General features: G+C 37.6%; 1 protein-coding gene across 2 annotated transcripts in view; it reads right to left on the bottom strand.

The window, feature by feature from the left end:
- Positions 1-19052, bottom strand: part of WDR70 (WD repeat domain 70) — a 312051-nt gene that overhangs the window by 28899 nt on the left and 264100 nt on the right. For both annotated transcript variants that reach the window (XM_082650638.1, XM_082650639.1), the window contains one exon: positions 18185-18323. In XM_082650638.1, coding sequence (XP_082506764.1) covers positions 18185-18323 — 139 coding nt within the window. The remainder of the gene's footprint in view (positions 1-18184; positions 18324-19052) is intronic.

Here is a 19052-nt window from a genome sequence, read left to right as displayed (position 1 = left end):
ACAACAACGGATCACTAATAAGCACCTCCTGTAAAAAAAATAAATAAAATGAAATTCAAAAATTAAAAAAACAAAAAGAAGCAGCGCTTACTGAGCACATTCCCAATATTCTTGTAGAACTTCCTACTGGTGGGCACAGGATGGATCAAGTGTGTCAAGATATGAAGCCACGCAGGCTTGAGAGGGGCCTGGGGCACTGGAGCCTCAGGCAAGTCAGTTCCAGCAAAGAGTGGGTTTGTCTGTTATATCACACATTATCATCTATCATGAGGACCAGCTTGTGAAAGAGCTTGGGAAGCAGTACCTAAGGCCATCTCTCTCGATCTAATCTACACAGACCCAGACCCCTTTACCATTCTTCATTTATAAGTAGTTCGAGATGGGAATAAAGATAATAACCATAAATCTTTTCTTTATATAAATAAACAAAGCACAAATGGATAAAGCTTGAAATCCCTAACTACTAGATAAGAAATATATATGATCAGATCTTGGAAATCATCAAGTATGTAAAACCAAAAATTAAAGAAAAAGCTGAATCTTCAAAGATGAACTATACAGGATACGTAAAGCACTATTTGTCTTAATATAGTATAGGTAAAGATGTTTTACAAATCATACTCTTTTATTTAGCCCTTTGCGGGTCTCACAACCCCTCATCATACGAGACACAGCATTATCTATCACTCCAAAAAAGGAAAAAACATTATCCTGGGACATGTGTTAATTATAGAAGTCTTTCTTCCCCACACTAATATAAACTGTGAAAGTCTGGCCAGAATTCTGATAGAACAGCCGGAAAACTTGTTACCAAAGATCGTTCATCAAATTCTGGTTGGGAGAGGAAAATCCGTGGTAGAAAATCTTACAAGACATTTAAGTCCTTCACTTGGTCTTCTACCAGTGTGATGTAATATGGTGCTGGGTTTGGACAACAGAGCACTGGTCATTACTGTATTATACTTTATACATTTTATAAAGAATAGCGTGTCATTTTGAACACCTACAAAATTTACCTATCTGCAAAATCAAGTTCTCTTTTCTTGATATTTTATAGCATCAAGTATGTTTCTCCTTCAGGGTCGTGTTATCTAGTAGGTGATTCTTCACCCAGTTTTGCCATTCGTGGCAATTATGTCTATACTAGGAAGTATAGATATGTTTAAATGCCAATTCAATAAAACACCAAACTCTTGTGTAGAGAAGAAAAAAAAAGTTTCTAACTAAACAAAAGGGAAACATTGACTGTTTCTATTGCTTTGAAGGACTAGAAATAGAAGCAAAATAGTAAACAGAAAACATTTCCATGAGACTGCTGACACCAAATAAGTAGTAGATGCCTTTTAATACAGCATGTTGCAGGGTTAAATGACACTAGAAAAGGAATAAAGTACTAAACTGGACAAGCCCTGCTTTTAGTCCTCATTCTTCCGCCTTCAACGATTTATGAAGCCTGAAGCAGGATGTGATAGGTTCTTCATCTAATTGTAACTCCCCAAATGAGATCACTGTCAGACAGATAATTATAGGAAAAGACAACTCACTATAGGTTTTGAATCTGGATTCCTGCAGCAAACGTTATTTCAAAGAAGAAAATGTTGAATAGAGACTCTAAATAACTGCTCCTGAACTAAGAGTCTACTGGTTAAATTTATAAATTGTTCTTTTAAAAGAGACTGGAAATGAGAATAGAAATGAAATGATAAGCACATCAGAATTCGTCTTCTAAGGAAGAATAAAGATTAGAATTTTGATAAAATACAGTGACAAATTCCAAGAAATAATTTTTACTTCAAAGCAGAGTGTGTTCTACAAAAGAGAATCAGGAAACAGGTCATATTCATTAACAGTATAACGACCAAAACAAATTATATTCATTACAGTTTTAGATTACCAGTATTTTAAGCATCCACAGTAAACTTGCTTCCTCCACTGAAATCAAAACATAGCTATTTTTAGTAGGTCTGAAAAAAGATCATCTCAAGTTTTAAAGAAGGAGACAATTAAAATTTGTACTTCTTTCATCAAATCTAAAAGAAAACATATTTATGCTCTGAAATTCCAAATTAATTAGAAAAAACTATTAACAAAAAACAAAAACAAGAGAAGCTGGTACGGAATAGGCCATTATAGTAAGTCCCGATAAGAACATACTATAATAAAATATAACAGAAGGTAAAGCAAAATTAACAAACACATTTTCACCAAACACCTACCATGTGCCATACATTGTTCATTATACAGGAGTATAATGCCCTTCCCACCCACAGGGCACCAAGGAGTTCCTTACTCCAATTCGGTCACTGGAAAATCCAGAAATGTCTGAGAAAAAGAGTACCAAAGATAACAGAAGTGTTGAGAAAATATGACCCACAAGGAAAGGTTAAAACAACAACAACTAAGTTTGGTTCACTTAGACAAGAGAAGACAGAACAGCAACTTTATAATCTTAAAGGAAAGAGAGGATGTTGACCAGCTGTTCTCCAATTCCTTGAGGACTAGAGTAAAGGATGTGGGCTCTAAGCATGAGAATGTGAGCCTAAAAATAATGAAAAAAAAAAAGATATGATGGTATGGGATTTCATAAACAGAAATGAACTCTTAGGGAGGTTGTAAACTCTTCTGTTAAAGTCTAATTTTCATATAGGAGAGTTGAGCCGTGGTCCTCAGGTAGGCAAGATGGACTCTGGAAGATAATATTGAGACATGGAGCAACGTATGCCTGATGCCAGATGGCAGCTGATGAAGCAAAAGCCAGCAGCTTTGCCTGTGGCATACTTATGTGAAGGGAACCTATCACCAGTGTAGCAGAGGGGACTCGCACTAGGATCAAAGACATTATTTTATTTTCTATAATGTGAACGTCCTTGCAAATGTGCAGTGATCTTCGCGCTTCCTTCTAGGCACATTTGCTGCAATTTCATTATTTATTTCACATAGTTTTCCACCACAGTTATGATTTTTTTAATTAAAAGAAAATCTCCTGGGCTTCCCTGGTGGCGCAGTGGTTGAGAGTCCACCTGCCGATGCAGGGGACATGGGTTCGTGCCCCGGTCCGGGAAGATCCCACATGCCGCGGAGCAGCTGGGCCCGTGAGCCATGGCCGCTGAGCCTGCACGTCCGGAGCCTGTGCTCCGCAACGGGAGAGTCCACAACAGTAAGACGGCCGCATACCACACACACACACACAAAAAATCTCCTGGTGCTGGGTGAGATACAGGGATCACATTCCACTCAGTCTCTCCCTCTGAATGCAGTTATAAAACCTAAATTTCAGGTTTCTGAAAACTAAATAGTAGTAGGTGGACCGGGGAATTAGCCCAGAATTCAAAGTATCACTAAGGCAGCAGTGAGTTTACTATTTCCCCACTCTGGTACTCCACCCTATCCCCCCCTACAAAAAACCTGTAATGAACAAAAGATCAAAAGTTTAAATTAAGGCAGCCTCAGTTCAACTGAATTTTCCTTTTGCCTCAGGCTTCAATACAGCTTGGCATAGCGCTGTTACTGATCCCATTTTTATTTAAAGCACTGGAATTTTACTCATCATGAATTTTATGCATTAATTCTTATTTTTTATAATATTGCATTAAAATGTTAATTTGCTTTGATTACTGAGTTTTTTGATACCTCCTTCAATTTTGTGCTTGAGTTTGACCCTAGTCCTGGCCTTGATTCAACCTATATCTCACTCTATTACACAAAGGTTAGCTCAAAATAAACCACACACCCAAAATGAACCACATTAAACCATAGAACTTTTAGAAGAAAACAGAAGAAAATCTGTGTAACCTGGAGTCAGTCAAGGAGTTCTTAGATGTGACACCAAAGCTACATTCTACAAAATAAAAAACTGATAAATTAGACTTTACCAAAATTAAAGTATTTTGGAGGAGCTTCAAGGTGGTACAAGAGTAAGACACGGAGATCACCTTCCTCCCCACAAATACATCAGAAATACATCTAAATGTAGAACAACTCCTACAGAACACTTACTGAACACTGGCAGAAGACCTCAGACCTCCCAAAAGGCAAGAAACTCACCACGTACCTTGGTAGGGCAAAAGAAAAAAGAATAAACAGAGACAAAAGGATAGGGACGGGACCTGTGCCAGTGGGAGGGAGCTGTGAAGGAGGAAAGGTTTCCACACACTAGGAAGCCCCTTCGCGGGCGGAGACTGCGGGTGTTGGAGGGGGGAGCTTCGGGACCGCAGAGGAGAGCACAGCAACAGGGGTGCAGAGGGCAAAGCAGAGAGATTCCCGCACGGAGGATCAGTGGCGACCGGCACTCACCAGCCCGAAAGGCTTGTCTGCTCACCCGCCGGGGCAGGCGGGGGCTGAGAACTGAGGCTCGGGCTTCGGTCGGATCCCAGGGAGAGGACTGGGGTTGGTGGCGTGAACACAGCCTGAAGGGGGCTAGTGCGCCACGGCTAGCCGGGAGGGAGTCCAGGAAAAAGTCTGGAGCTGCCGAAGAGGCAAGACTTTTTCTTGCCTATTTGTTTCCTGGTGCGCAAGGAGAGGGGATTCAGGGTGCCGCTTAAAAGTACCTCCAGAGACGGGCGCAAGCCGCAGCTATCAGCGCGGACCCCAGAGACGGGCATGAGACACTAAGGCTGATGCCGCCACCACCACGAAGCCTGTGTGCAAGCACAGGTCACTATCCAACCTCCCTGTCTGGGAGCCTGTGCAGCCCGCCACTGCCAGGGTCCCGGGATCCAGGGACAACTTCTCTGGAAGAACACACAGTCTGGTGCAATGTCACAATGGCCTCTGCCTCCGCAGGCCTGCCCAACATTCCGTGCCCCTCCCTCCCCCACGTCCTGAGTTAGCCAGAGCACCCGAATCACTGGCTCCTTTACCCCGTCCTGTATGAGCGAAGAACAGACGCCCTCAGGTGACCTACAGGCAGAGGTGGGTCGAAATCCAAAGCTGAACCCCTGGAGCTGTGCGAACAAAGAAGAGAAAGGGAAATCTCTCCCAGCAGCCTCAGGAGCAGAGGATTAAATCTCCACAATCAACGTGATGTACCCTGCCTCTGTGGAACACCTGAATAGACAACGAATAATCCCAAATTGAGGAGGTGGACTTTGGGAGCAAAGATATATATATTTTTTTCCCCTTTTTCTCTTTTTGAGAGTATGTATGTGTATGCTTCTGGGTGTGATTTTGTCTGTATAGCTTTGCTTTTACCATTTGTCTTAGGGTTCTGTCTGTCCGTTGTTTTTTTTTTTTTTACTTTTTTAAAATTTTTCTTAGTAATTATTTTTTATTTTAATAACTTTCCTTTATTTTATTTTATTTTATTTTATCTTCATTCTTTCTTTCTCTCTTTTTTTTCCTCCCTTTTATTCTGAGCCGTGTGGATGAAAGGCTCTTGGTACTCCAGCCAGGCGTCAAGGCTGTGCCACTGAGGCGGGAGAGCCAAGTTCAGGACACTGGTCCACAACAGACCTCCCAGCTCCACGTAATATCAAACAGCAAAAATCTCCCAGAGATCTCCATCTCAACGCCAAGACCCAGCTTCACTCAGCGACCAGCAAGCTACAGTGCTGGACACCCTAGGCCAAACAACTAGCAAGACAGGAACACAACCCCATCCATTAGCAGAGAGGATGCCTAAAATCATCATAAGGCCACAGACACCCCAACACACCACCAGACGTGGACCTGCCCACCAGAAAGACAAGACCCAGCCTCATCCCCCAGAATACAGGTACTAGTCCCCTCCACCAGGAAGCCTACACAACCCACTGAACCAACTTTAGCCACTGCGGACAGACACCAAAAACAACGGGAGCTACAAACCTGCAGCCTGAGGAAAGGAGACCCCAAACACAGTAAGGTAAGCAAAATGAGAAGACAGAGAAACACACAGCAGATGAAGGAGCAAGGCAAAAACCCACCAGACCTAACAAATGAAGAGGAAATAGGCAGTCAACCTGAAAAAGAATTCACAATGACAATAGTAAAAATGATCCAAAAATCTTGGAAATAGAATACAGAAAATACAAGAAACATTTAACAAGGACTTAGAAGAACTAAAGAGCAAACAGACAGTGATGAACACCACAATAAATGAAATTAAAAATTCTCTAGAAGGGATCAATAGCAGAATAACTGAGGCAGAAAAACGGATAAGCGACATGGAAGATAAAATAGTGGAAATAACTACTGCAGAGCAGAATAAAGAAAAAAGAATGAAAAGAATTGAGGACAGTCTCAGAGACCTCTGGGACCACATTAAACACACCAACATTGGAATTATAGGGGTCCCAGAAGAAAAAGAGAAAAAGAAAGGGACTGAGAAAATATTTGAAGAGATTATAGTTGAAAACTTCCCTAATATGGGAAAGGAAATAGTTAATAAAGTCCAGGAAGCACAGAGAGTCCTATACAGGATAAATCCAAGAGGAAACACGCCAAGACACATATTAATCAAACTATCAAAAATTAAATACAAAGAAAAAATATTAAAAGCAGCAAGGGAAAAACCAACAAATAACACATAACAGAATACCCATAAGGTTAACAGCTGATCTTTCAGCAGAAACTCTGCAAGCCAGAAAGGAGTGGCAGGACATATTTAAAGTGATGAAAGGGAAAAACCTACAACCAAGATTACTCTACCCAGCGAGGATCTCATTCAGATTTGACAGAGAAATTAACATTTTTACAGACAAGCAAAAGCTAAGAGAATTCAGCACCACCAAACCAGTTATACAACAAATGCTGAAGGAACTTCTCTAGGCAGGAAACACATGAGAAGGAAAAGACCTACAATAACAAACCCAAAACAATTAAGAACATGGGAATAGGAACATACATATCGATAACTACCTTAAATGTAAATGGATTAAATGCTCCAACCAAAAGACATAGACTGGCTGAATGGATACAAAAACAAGACCTGTATATATGCTGTCCTCAAGAGACCCACTTCAGACCTAGGGACACATACAGACTGAAAGTGAGGGGATGGAAAAAGATATTCCATGCAAATGGAAATCAAAAGAAAGCTGGAGTAGCAATTCTCCTATCAGACAAAATAGACTTTAATATAAAGACTACTACAAGAGACAAGGACACTACAAAATGATCAAGGGATTGATCCAAGAAGAAGATATAACAATTGGAAAGATTTATGCACCCAACACAGGAGCACCTCAATACATAAGGCAAATACTAACAGCCATAAAGGAGGAAATCGACAGTAACACAATCATAGTAGGGGACTTTAACACCCCACTTTCACCCATGGACAGATCATCCAAAATGAAAATAAATAAGGAAACACAAGCTTTAAATGATGCATTAAACAAGATGGACTTAATTGATATTTATAGGACATTCCATCCAAAAGCAACAGAATACACATTCTTCTCAAGTGCTCATGGAACATTCTCCAGGATAGATCATATCTTGGGTCACAAAACAAGCCTTGGTAAATTTAAGAAAATTGAAATTGTGTCAAGTATCTTTTCTGACCACAACGCTATGAGACTAGATATCAATTACAGGAAAAAATCTGTAAGAAATACAAACACATGGAGGCTAAACAATACAGTATTTAATAATCAAGAGATCACTGAAGAAATCAAAGAGGAAATCAAAAAATACCTAGAAACAAAGGACAATGAAAACATGATGACCCACAACCTATGCGATGCAGCAAAAGCAACTCTAAGAGGGAAGTTTATAGCGATAAAATCCTACCTTAAGAAACAGGAAACATCTCGAAAACACAACCTAACCTTGCACCTAAAGAAATTAGAGAAAGAAGAACAAAAAACCCGCAAAGTTAGCAGAAGGAAAGAAATCATAAAGATCAGATCAGAAATAAATGAAAAAGAAATGAAGGAAACGACAGCAAAGGTCAATCAAACTAAAAGCTGGTTCCTTGAGAAGATGAACAAAATTGATAACCCATTAGCCAGACTCATCAAGAAAAAAAGGGAGAAGACTCAAATCAATAGAATTAGAAATGAAAAAGGAGAAGTAACAACTGACACTGAAGAAATACAAAGGATCATGAAAGATTACTACAAGCAACTATATGCCAATAAAATAGACAACCTGGAAGAAATGGACAAATTCTTAGAAAAGCACAACCTTCCGATACTGAATCAGGAAAAAATAGAAAATATAAACAAACCAATCACAAGCACTGAAACTGAAACTGTGATTAAAAATCTTCCAACACACAAAAGCCCAGAACCAGATGGCTTCACAGGCGAATTCTATCAAACATTTAGAGAAGAGCTAAAACCTATCCTTCTCAAATTCTTCCAAAATATAGCAGAGGGAGGAACACTCCCAATCTCATTCTACGAGGCCACCATCACCCTGATACCAAAACCAGACAAAGATGTCACAAAGAAAGAAAACTATAGGCCAATATCACTGAGGAACATAGATGCAAAAATCCTCAACAAAATACTATCAAACAGAATCCAACAACACATTAAAAGGATCATACACCATGATCAAGTGGGGTTTATCCCAGGAATGCAAGGATTCTTCACTATACACAAATCAATCAATGTGATACACCATATTAACAAATTGAAGGAGAAAAACCATATGATCATCTCAATAGATGCAGAGAAAGCTTTTGACCAAATTCAACACCCATTTATGATTAAAACCCTCCAGAAAGTAGGCATAGAGGGAACTTTTCTCAACATAATAAAGGCCACATATGACAAACCCACAGCCAACATCGTCCTCAATGGTGAAAAACTGAAACCATTTCCACTAGGATCAGGAACAAGACAAGTTTGCCCACTCTCACCACTATTATTCACCATAGTTTTGGAAGTGTTAGCGACAGCAATCAGAGAAGAAAAAGAAATAAAAGGAATCCAAATCGAAAATGAAGAAGTAAAGCTGTCACTGTTTGCAGATGACATGATACTATACATAGAGAATCCTAAAGATGCTACCAGAAAACTACTAGATCTAGTGAATGAATTTGGTAAAGTAGCAGGATACAAAAGTAATGCACAGAAATCTCTAGCATTCGTATACACTAATGATGAAAAATCTGAAAGTGAAATTAAGGAAACACTCCCATTTACCACTGCAACAAAAAGAATAAAATATCTAGGAATAAACCTACCTAAGGAGACAAAAGACCTGTATGCAGAAACTTATAAGACACTGATGAAAGAAATTAAAAATGATACAAAGAGATGGAGAGCTATACCATGTTCTTGGATTGGAAGAATCAACATTGTGAAAATGACTCTACTATCCAAAGCAATCTACAGATTCAATGCAATCCCTATCAAACTACCACTGGCATTTTTCACAGAACTAGAACAAAAAAATTCACAATTTGTATGGAAACACAAAAGACCCCGAATAGGCAAAGCAATCTTGAGAAAGAAAAACGGAGCTGGAGGAATCAGGCTTCCTGACTTCAGACTATACTACAAAGCTACAGTAATCAAGACAGTATGGTACTGGCACAAAAACAGAAAGATAGATCAATGGAACAGGATAGAAAGCCCAGAGATAAACCCACACACATATGGTCACCTTATCTTTGATAAAGGAGGCAAGAATACACAGTGGAGAAAAGAGAGCCTCTTCAGTAACTGGTGCTCGGAAAACTGGACAGGTACATGTAAAAGTATGAAATTAGAACACTCCCTAACACCATACACAAAAATAAACTGAAAATGGATTAAAGAGCTAAATGTAAGGCTAGACACTATCAAACTCTTAGGGGAAAACATAGGCAGAATAGTCTATGACATACATCACAGCAAGCTCCTTTTTGACCCACCTCCTAGAGAAGTGGAAATAAAAACAAAAATAAACAAATGGGACCTAATGAACCTGAAAAGCTTTTGCACAGCAAAGGAAACCATAAACAGGACAAAAAGACAACCCTCAGAATGGGAGAAACTATTTGCAAATGAAGCAACTGACAAAGGATTAATCTCCAAAATTTACAAGCAGCTCATGCAGCTCAATATCAAAAAAAACCAACAACCCAATCCAAAAATGGGCAGAAGATCTAAACAGACATTTCTCCAAAGAAGATATACAGATTGCCAACAAACACATGAAAGAATGCTCAACATCATTAATCATTAGAGAAATGCAAATCAAAACTACAATGAGATATCATCTCACACCAGTCAGAATGGCCATCATCAAAAAATCTACAAACAATAAATGCTGGAGAGGGTGTGGAGAAAAGGGAACCCTCCTGCACTGTTGGTGGGAATGTAAATTGATACAGCCACTATGAAGAACAGTATGGAGGTTCCTTAAAAAACTAAAAATAGAACTACCATACGACCCAGCAATCTCACTACTGGGCATATACCCTGAGAAAACCATAATTCAAAAAGAGTCATGGACCACAATGTTCATTGCAGCTCTATTTACAATAGCCAGGACATGGAAGCAACCTAAGTGTCCATCAACAGACGAATGGATAAAGAAGATGTGGCACATATATTTACAATGGAATATTACTCAGCCATAAAAAGAAACAAAATTGAGTTATTTGTAGTGAGGTGGATGGACCTAGAGTCTGTCATACAAAGTGAAGTAAGTCAGAAAGAGAAAAACAAATACCATATGTTAACACATATATATGGAATCTAAAAAAAAAAAAGGTGGTCATGAAGAACCTAGGGGCAAGATGGGAATAAAGACACAGACCTACTAGAGAATGGACTTGAGGATATGGCGATGGGGAAGGGTAAGCTTTGACAAAGTGAGACAGTGGCGTGGACATAAGTACACTAAACGTAAAATAGATAGCTAGTGGGAAGCAGCCGCATAGCACAGGGAGATCAGCTCGGTGCTTTGTGATCACCTAGAGGGGTGGGATAGGGAGGGTGAGAGGGAGGGAGACGGAAGAGGGAAGAGATGTGGGAACATATGTATACGTATAAGTGATTCACTTTGTTATAAAGCAGAAACTAACACCATTGTAAAGCAATTATACTCCAATAAAGATGTTAAAAAAAATAATGTATTTTGCCTTGTAAAAGACTCTATTAAGAAAAAGAAAAAAACAAGCAACAGACTGGGAAAGAATAGCCCAAGAACTTGGTATCTAGAATATATAGAGGACTCTCAAAATTAATAGTAAGAAACAAACAACCTCATTTAAAACAGGGCAAAAGACTTGAAGAGGCATTTCACCCAAGAGAATACAACTATGGAAAATGGACACATGAAGATATTCAACATTACTGGCCATTAGGAAAATTCACATTATAACCACTCCACACACCTATTAGAATGTATAAAATAAAAAATGCTACAATACAAAGTGTTGGTGAGGATGCAGAGTAAGTAAAAAACACATACACTGTTGGTGGGAATACAAAATGACATTGTTAATCTGAAGATGGCTTGGAGTTTCTCATAAAAATAAATATACACTCACTATATGACCCAGCAAGCCTACTCTTAGGTATTTGCCCTAGAGAAAAGAAAACTTACATTCACACAAAAACCTCTATACGAATGCTTACAGCAGCTCCATCCGTAATCTCCAAAAATTAGAAATAATCAAACGTCCTTTAGTAGATAAAAACACTGTGCTATATCCATACAGTGGAATACTATTCAGCAATAAAATGTAACAAGTTATTGATACGCACAACTAACCTGGATGAGTCTCAAAGGATTCTGCTGAAAGAAGTTGATCTAAAAAGGTTACACACTATATAAGTCCATTTGTATGACATTCTTGAAAAGTCAACACTATAGTGATGGAGAACAGACCAGTGAATGCCAGGGATAAGGAGTGGAGAGCGAGGGAGGGGGTAAGAGGGTGACTATAGAGGGATGGCACAAAGGAGTTTTTAGGGGGTGATGGAACTAACTGTTCTGTATCCTGATTGTATTGATGGAACTACAGGAATCTATAGGGGTTAAAAATCACAGAACTGTGCACTTTAAAAATAATAAAAAATAATCAGCACTAAGCCTGTTCCTTTCATTTTCCCTACGTAAAGCATTTTAAGACTTGATAAGGTACATATTAACAGTTAAACCATCATGAAATTGGTGGTTTCTTTCCTCTCTATTCTCACGTGCCTACAGATGAACACTCAACTGCACTCTTTAAATCCTGAGAACTACTGTCCTGGAACACCCATAGCATGATACCTGTAGGTGCAATGAAAAGTAATTTTATCACATCTTATGGACACTACCCCCATTCTGGACACTGTGAGGCTAACTCAGCAGGGGACTCCAGCTGAGTTCCAGTTACTGAATCTGAAGAAAGGGTTTAGTAAGTCAAATCACAAAAGTGGTAAAAATGTAATATTTTTTTCCATCATAACCCAATGGCATCTCTTTTCTTCGCTACTTAAAGAAAACCTAAATGTCCATCAACAAAGGAATGGATAAAGAATGGGTATGAAAAAAAAAAAAAAGAATGGATGTGGTACATACAAACAATGGAATATTACTCAGCCACAAAAAGGAATGAAACTGGGTCATTTGTAGAGACGTGGATGGACCTAAAGAGTGTCATATAGAGTGAAGTAAGTCACAAAAACAAATATCGTATATTAACGCATATATGTGGAATCCAGAAAAATGGTACAGATGACCTTAATTGCCAAGCAGACACAGAGACACAGATGTAGAGAATAAATGTATGGATACCAAGGGGGAAAGGGGTGGGGTGGGAGGAATTGGGAGATAGGGATTGACACATAGACACTATTGATACTATGTATAAAATAGACAACTGATGGGAACATGCTGTATAGCACAGGGAAGTCTACTTAATGCACTGTTGCACTACTATTCCTTATGCGATCCTGACTGGGCAAAGACACCGCCTGAATCCTTTATTTCTAGAAAACGCTTAAAGACGTGTGATTCGGCCTGAGCTGGGACTTTGTATCAGTAAGACAGATCATTAGTCTATTCCCAGTACGAAAGGGAAGAACAGTTGAGTTCTTCAGCTCCTTCAGAGACAAGCTTTCACAGGCACAGCTTCATTAACTCATTAAGTTTGAAGTAAATTCCCATATTAGTCGTTATCTGTATTCAAATATAAGAACAAAGACACATTCCAAAGCCAATTCTCAGGACTCCTTGGAATATCCATTAATTTGAATGACCTTTCTTCTCTCATTCACATGTACAAATAACATGGGGGGATTGTAGTCTGAAGAGTCAGCATGTCCCTTACACTTATTAATTAAGATACAGAGCTAGATTCATGAAGGGTCTATTATTTCATGGCCCCATTATATCCATTTATACTTATTCAATCTCTTTCGATATAAAATATCAATATTCTCTCCTAATAAGAACACAAAAACTTTTTATGTGAAATGGAAGTGCTAATCCTTTCATTTTATATGTTATATGTCATTTTATATATTGACACATATAGCAATTTTCTTGGACATCAAAATTCATTAATTTAAAGGTCATATCTCAGTATAATCTGTGGGTAATGTGATAAGATATGATGTTTAGAAAAATAATGAGAACTCAAGCTCTCTTCAGAACTTCACCTAACTATATAAAGAAGGAAAGACAGTTGGTATTTTTATGGAAATTTTTGTTCTTTTAAAGAAATCTCTTTTTTTTTTTTACACAATATGGACCTTACCTTCTCCTCAATATATGCAGTAGGCTATCTCTGTAATCGGATAAGTATGTCTGAAATAAGAAACTTTCCCCACCTTTTGGTAAATATATAAACTATTACTTAATTAACATAACTTTGACAATAATTATGTATTTTTCAACCAATACCTATGATAATAAGGGGCAGAGATACAGCCTGTAGGTAGGGAGGCAGTAAGTAAGTAAGTATGCCTACTCCGGATTTCATCTCCCACGGGAAAGGGATATTGCAGAGAACAAGTAGTGGTAGAAAGAAACAAAACTCTAAGATAATCCTTGTTCTTTGCTATCTATTCTCTTCAATGCTTAAAAAGCATTCCTAAAGATAATCAAATTCTTCAGATGATCACAAATGAGTTTTTTTCTTCCTTAAAAGACCTTTACTATTATCTCTCTTATATGGGCACCAGGATTCTCAATCAACTTTGAAATGCCTACAGTCTAGTTGAAAATGCCAAAGCAAATTTCCCTTCCCTTCCGTTCAGTAGCCGTGCTAAATGCTATAGCTATGTTTTAAAAATAAAGGTTTAGTTTTTCTTTTTCTTCTCTTCACTTTGTTCATTCAGTGTTTACAGAAACAGAGATCCCTCACCAAACTATGTAAACAAACAAACAAATTAGAAGAGAAGTTGGGACCAAGCGTGAAATTTCTGGCTGTTTTCCTTTCCACCTTTTTCTTCTCTCTACACAAGGGAATGTCTGCTCTCTCTTAAATTACTGCCCAAAGCAACTGAGGTGAAGAGGCCACCATCTTAATACCAGGTCAAAACAACTTCATTTCACTATGCTTGGGTTAAAGAGTATAAATGGTAATATACTAGTACAATTGCATAAACCATGTCCCTTGATTTATATTAGTAAAAAAGGAAATTCTATTAATCATTTTGCAACAAAGTATAGTTTGATGAAATATCACTAAGCTAATAATAGTTTTAAATGTTATGTCACAGCATTTCCTGAAATAACTGGAACTTTGAAAAGACTTAAAAATTTCTATGTTTCTTCTAAACATAATTACCTTTTACAAAAATGATAGGTCATCTCCAAATTACATTTAGTCCATTCCTTCTCTCCTATGCTTTTTCACATAAAATAGAGTAATGGAAGCTTTTTACACAATATATAAACATGCTAGGGTCCCATCTACACAAAGACAAAGGTGAGCTTTTAAATTCAAGATCAAATTATATTCTGGAATTTATCTTAGAAAAGAGGCTAAGCACATTATTCAAATTACAACGAAGTAGATGATAAATGAGGATATGCATTTTTTTTTAAACTTGAGGAAACAAAATTGGACTAGGAAAAGGAAACACCTAAAAATAATTTCAGCAGAATTGTAAAATGTGTACAAACATCACACAGTAAACATAGTAAATGTTAAACATTTGTCATCTCCTAGCAAAGAGCGTTGAGAGTCTCTAAACTGAATAGAGAAAGAAACATTTTCAGAGCATATGACAATGCAGAGAGTGCAATTAAAACCATTTTTAAAGTTTGTTTCAAAACTAAATATGGAAAATATAATTGTTATATTTTAAAAAGCTATTTATTGTGAAGATTGTAGGACAGTTTTTAGTTATTAGGAAATTAATTGTATAGATTGTTAACATTCCCTAACTGAAAACAATGTTTGGCTCCCTATCTATATTGAGCTTGGCATTCCAGAATATAACTGTCTAGGGGTTTATTTAGTTTTAGAAAAGGGTGTGGGAAAATGCAGTCAATCATACTTTACTGAAGTAAATGGCTTTAGGATAGACCTAACAGCACCATTGCCTGTGCCTAGTCAAACAAGCAAACAACTGAATGTTGATATTAAGAATATGAGATGCTGCCTTTTAGCTAAATTAAAACTCAATACAGTAAGTACCTTATTATAGCAGAGTGTGGTGTTTCCAAAAGAACTGACAATCCTGGCTTTTCATAACAAAAATACAATTAAATAAAAGAGGTGTTTTTTGGCCCTTCTAGCAAAGTGTCCCCCCTCTTTATCCATCCCAAAGAATGAATTTGTTTATTTTTCTACATTCCAAGAAGACTTAAAACTTGAGAAAATAGGGATCAAAGGGGCAGTTTAAAGTCCCTTTAGCATACCGTTCTACAATATAAACAGAAAACAATGCTGTCTGATGTTAACAACCAAAAAAAGACAAACAAATCCTAAATCAATGATTTAAAAGCCCACTTTAAGGTGTGTGGTTTTGTCCCTATTTGAAGTTCTCTCTTCATCCATCTATTAAAATGGGTCTCAAAATCAGTTTTCTGACGTTTCTAAGATAATTCAATATGATAAATTCTGTTTCCTTAATGACCTCACTCTTTTCTTTGTATCTCTTCACTTGCTCATCCCTTAAATGCTCTGGTTTCCTAGGGCTCATATTCTCCATCCTTCATGCCCTTTCCGTGATCAAACTAATCAGCAACCAACATTTCTACTATGAACTATAAATACTCCTCCCAAAACTGTGTCTTCTTTCTTCTAAGCACCAAAGTTATCTACCCATCTGCCCACTGAACATCTCCACCCAGAGGTCCTAAAGGTACTTCAAGTTCAACGTACCAACAACATACTCGCTGTCTTTCTTCTAAAACCTGCTATCTTTTTTTGTTTTCTTTTAATTGCAGGGAACACTGACCCAGTCTCCTAAATTATACATATACAAATAAATACTACGTCTTATAAATCTAACCTTCACACTTCAATAAAAATCAACGTCTAAGACCTGGATCTGAATATGTCATTCCTTTGTTTAAAAAAAAAAAAAAAACGAAAAACAAAAAACCATAAGATAAAGTCACTTTATTATGGTATACAAAGTCAGTTTACCCTTCCATCTCTAGATACTTCTCTCCTGCCTCACTCTCCAAAGACACACCTGTGCTCTACAGTATGCATTACTTGCACTTCCCAAGTATACCATTCACTCATTCAATAAACAAGCACCTTCTATGTGCCAGGCACTGTTCTGAGCATTGGGGATATTGCAGTGAACAAAACAGACAAAGTTTCTGCCCTCATGGGCGTACATCCTGGTGGAAGCAGACAGACAAAAACAAACAAATATATAATAGATGAGATGGTGGTAAGTGCCATGGACAAAAACATCTAGTTAGAAAAGCAATTCAGAGCAACACAACAAACAGTGTGTTCTGTACACTTATGACATCCACATGTCTTTAAAAGTACGATCATACTTCTATATCCCTTAATTTAATTACATTTCAACTTAAATTATAATTTAAAAACACAACCCCATGAGTAATACTGAGATGTATAGTCGTTGAGAGGCATTAAAAACAAAACAAAACAAAACCAGCTTACTTCTGGAACAACCCATTATAATAATTTTATTTTTTGAGATTAAAGTTGATAGAGTCAAGAGTGTTTTTCTTTGATTCTACTGTTTTAGTTGGCTCCTGGATGCACCCCAAAAAAAGTATTATTAGTGTTGGCACATTTCAAATTATGTCATGAGATTAGAATCTATAAAACTTAAAGTACTCATCTAGAATTAGTCTCATTGTTAGTTCATTGTCTCTATACCATGGTTTCAAATTTAGTGCCTACAACTTAAGACTCCACAGTAATATTAAAACATTAGAGACAGGAGCTTTTTGCTGGTGATTTAAAAACAGTTGTTCAATTGTCTGAATCATTTAAGTACATAATATGTCTCAACTGTTTACGTAGAGCTGAAACAACCAGAGAAATCTACATAAGAGCACTGTTTAAGATACAGGATATTACTAAAGGATTTGACTATGAGCCAAAGAAAATTTGCACAGACATTAATTGGCCTGTTTCATACTCGAAAAATAACAATGATTTGCCTTACCATCTAAATACTAATACATACTTTCAAAGACTTTAAAGGAACTCAGATTTTCCTCTGGGAATCTTCACTATTATTGTATTACATACGGCTCCAGTCTCTAGACATGAATGAATGAATGAATGAATGCACGCATGCTGGTGTTTTAGTGCTTACATAAATATGTAAAGAAAACTAAAGGGGGGTTTTTCAGATGTGGAAGTTAAATCTGAAATGTTTTAAACTTCTAATAACTAAATAGATATTAACCTCAGTGGAAGCTGAGTCTTACCTTAATGACACCTCTAACAAGGAGAATTCTGTCAAAGTTTTCAAACAATGATACACTTCATCACATTCTGAGGGCATAACGTTTCACTTCTGTCCATAATCCCTGAATCCTTACAAACATGCACATTGTGGGAAGCTCCTTAATGTACGTTACATGAAGATCAGCTTCTTCTCTCCTCAAATTGGTTGGCAGAGCGGGTAAACATCCCAGGCCCAGCTGAAATTCTGACTAAAGTGTGGGCCTATAGGAAATATTGGGTTGGGGAGGGAAAAGTGTAGATAAGCCAGTCTGCAATGTACTAATAATTCCTGTGTTGGAGAAAAAAAGCAGCTACCACTGTACTGTAAGGGCAAGAACTTATGTTCTGTTTCAAAACCAAAACCAAAAATGGCTAAGAGGCAAACTTCACTTCATTCTCAAGGCTGGGAGGAAAGAACACACATACCGCATCTGTGATGTCTATTTCATACACCCTTTGGAAAGTCCTGCGCTCAAAGAAAACAAGTTTGCCGCTGCCACATCCCCTTTGAACAGACGTACCGGTGACTATGAGTTTATCATCTGGACTGAAACAGCAGTCAGTCCTACAGACAAAAAGAGTTTATAAGTATAGGCTTATGATGCCACAACAGTGCAGTGATAATGAGTTAAAATATAAACAACCTCACTGTAATAAGAGACAACTCTTACATAGGGTTTATAGTAAGTCAGGCACTTATATTAATTCACTTAATACAATAATCCTATGAAGTAGATACTATTATCCCCATTTTACTGATTAGGAAACTGAGGCAGGAAGAGGTTAAATAAACCTTGTCCAAGATCACAAAAGTAAGTGGTACAGCTGGGATTCGAACTTAGACAGCCTGACTCCAGAATCTGTGCTCTAATTTCTATACATTATAATATCTTTCAATGTAAATAACGTGTGGGAAAAACTCAATATAGACATTAACCCTGTCTATACACAAATAGACAGTGTATGACTTACGTCTAAGTAGTGATTATTTTGATCAGTTTGGGAACTATTTTTATCAGCACCACCTCTCAAACAATTTGAGTTTTGTCAAGTCAAGCACCATGAAATGAGGAGCAGCTTGTACCGCTGGAACCTAATTGATGGCTGTGATTCAACAGCTCTTGTGATGAGAGGTCTGGCCACCTGACTGTGAATAATCTAAGACATGAGCCAAAGACGCTATCTAGTTAGCATTACCTGCAGCAGGCATAAGGCTCAAAAGATTCGTATCGGCTATAAATTCATGTTTGTTTATCCATCTGTTTAACAGATAAATGCCATGGGCAATAGACTG

Source organism: Grampus griseus (genome assembly GCF_964374135.1).
Source record: "Grampus griseus genome assembly, chromosome: 3".
Taxonomy (NCBI): Eukaryota; Metazoa; Chordata; class Mammalia; order Artiodactyla; family Delphinidae; genus Grampus; species Grampus griseus.
Note: the sequence above shows the minus strand (reverse complement) of the source record. Positions and strands in the feature narration are given on the sequence as shown.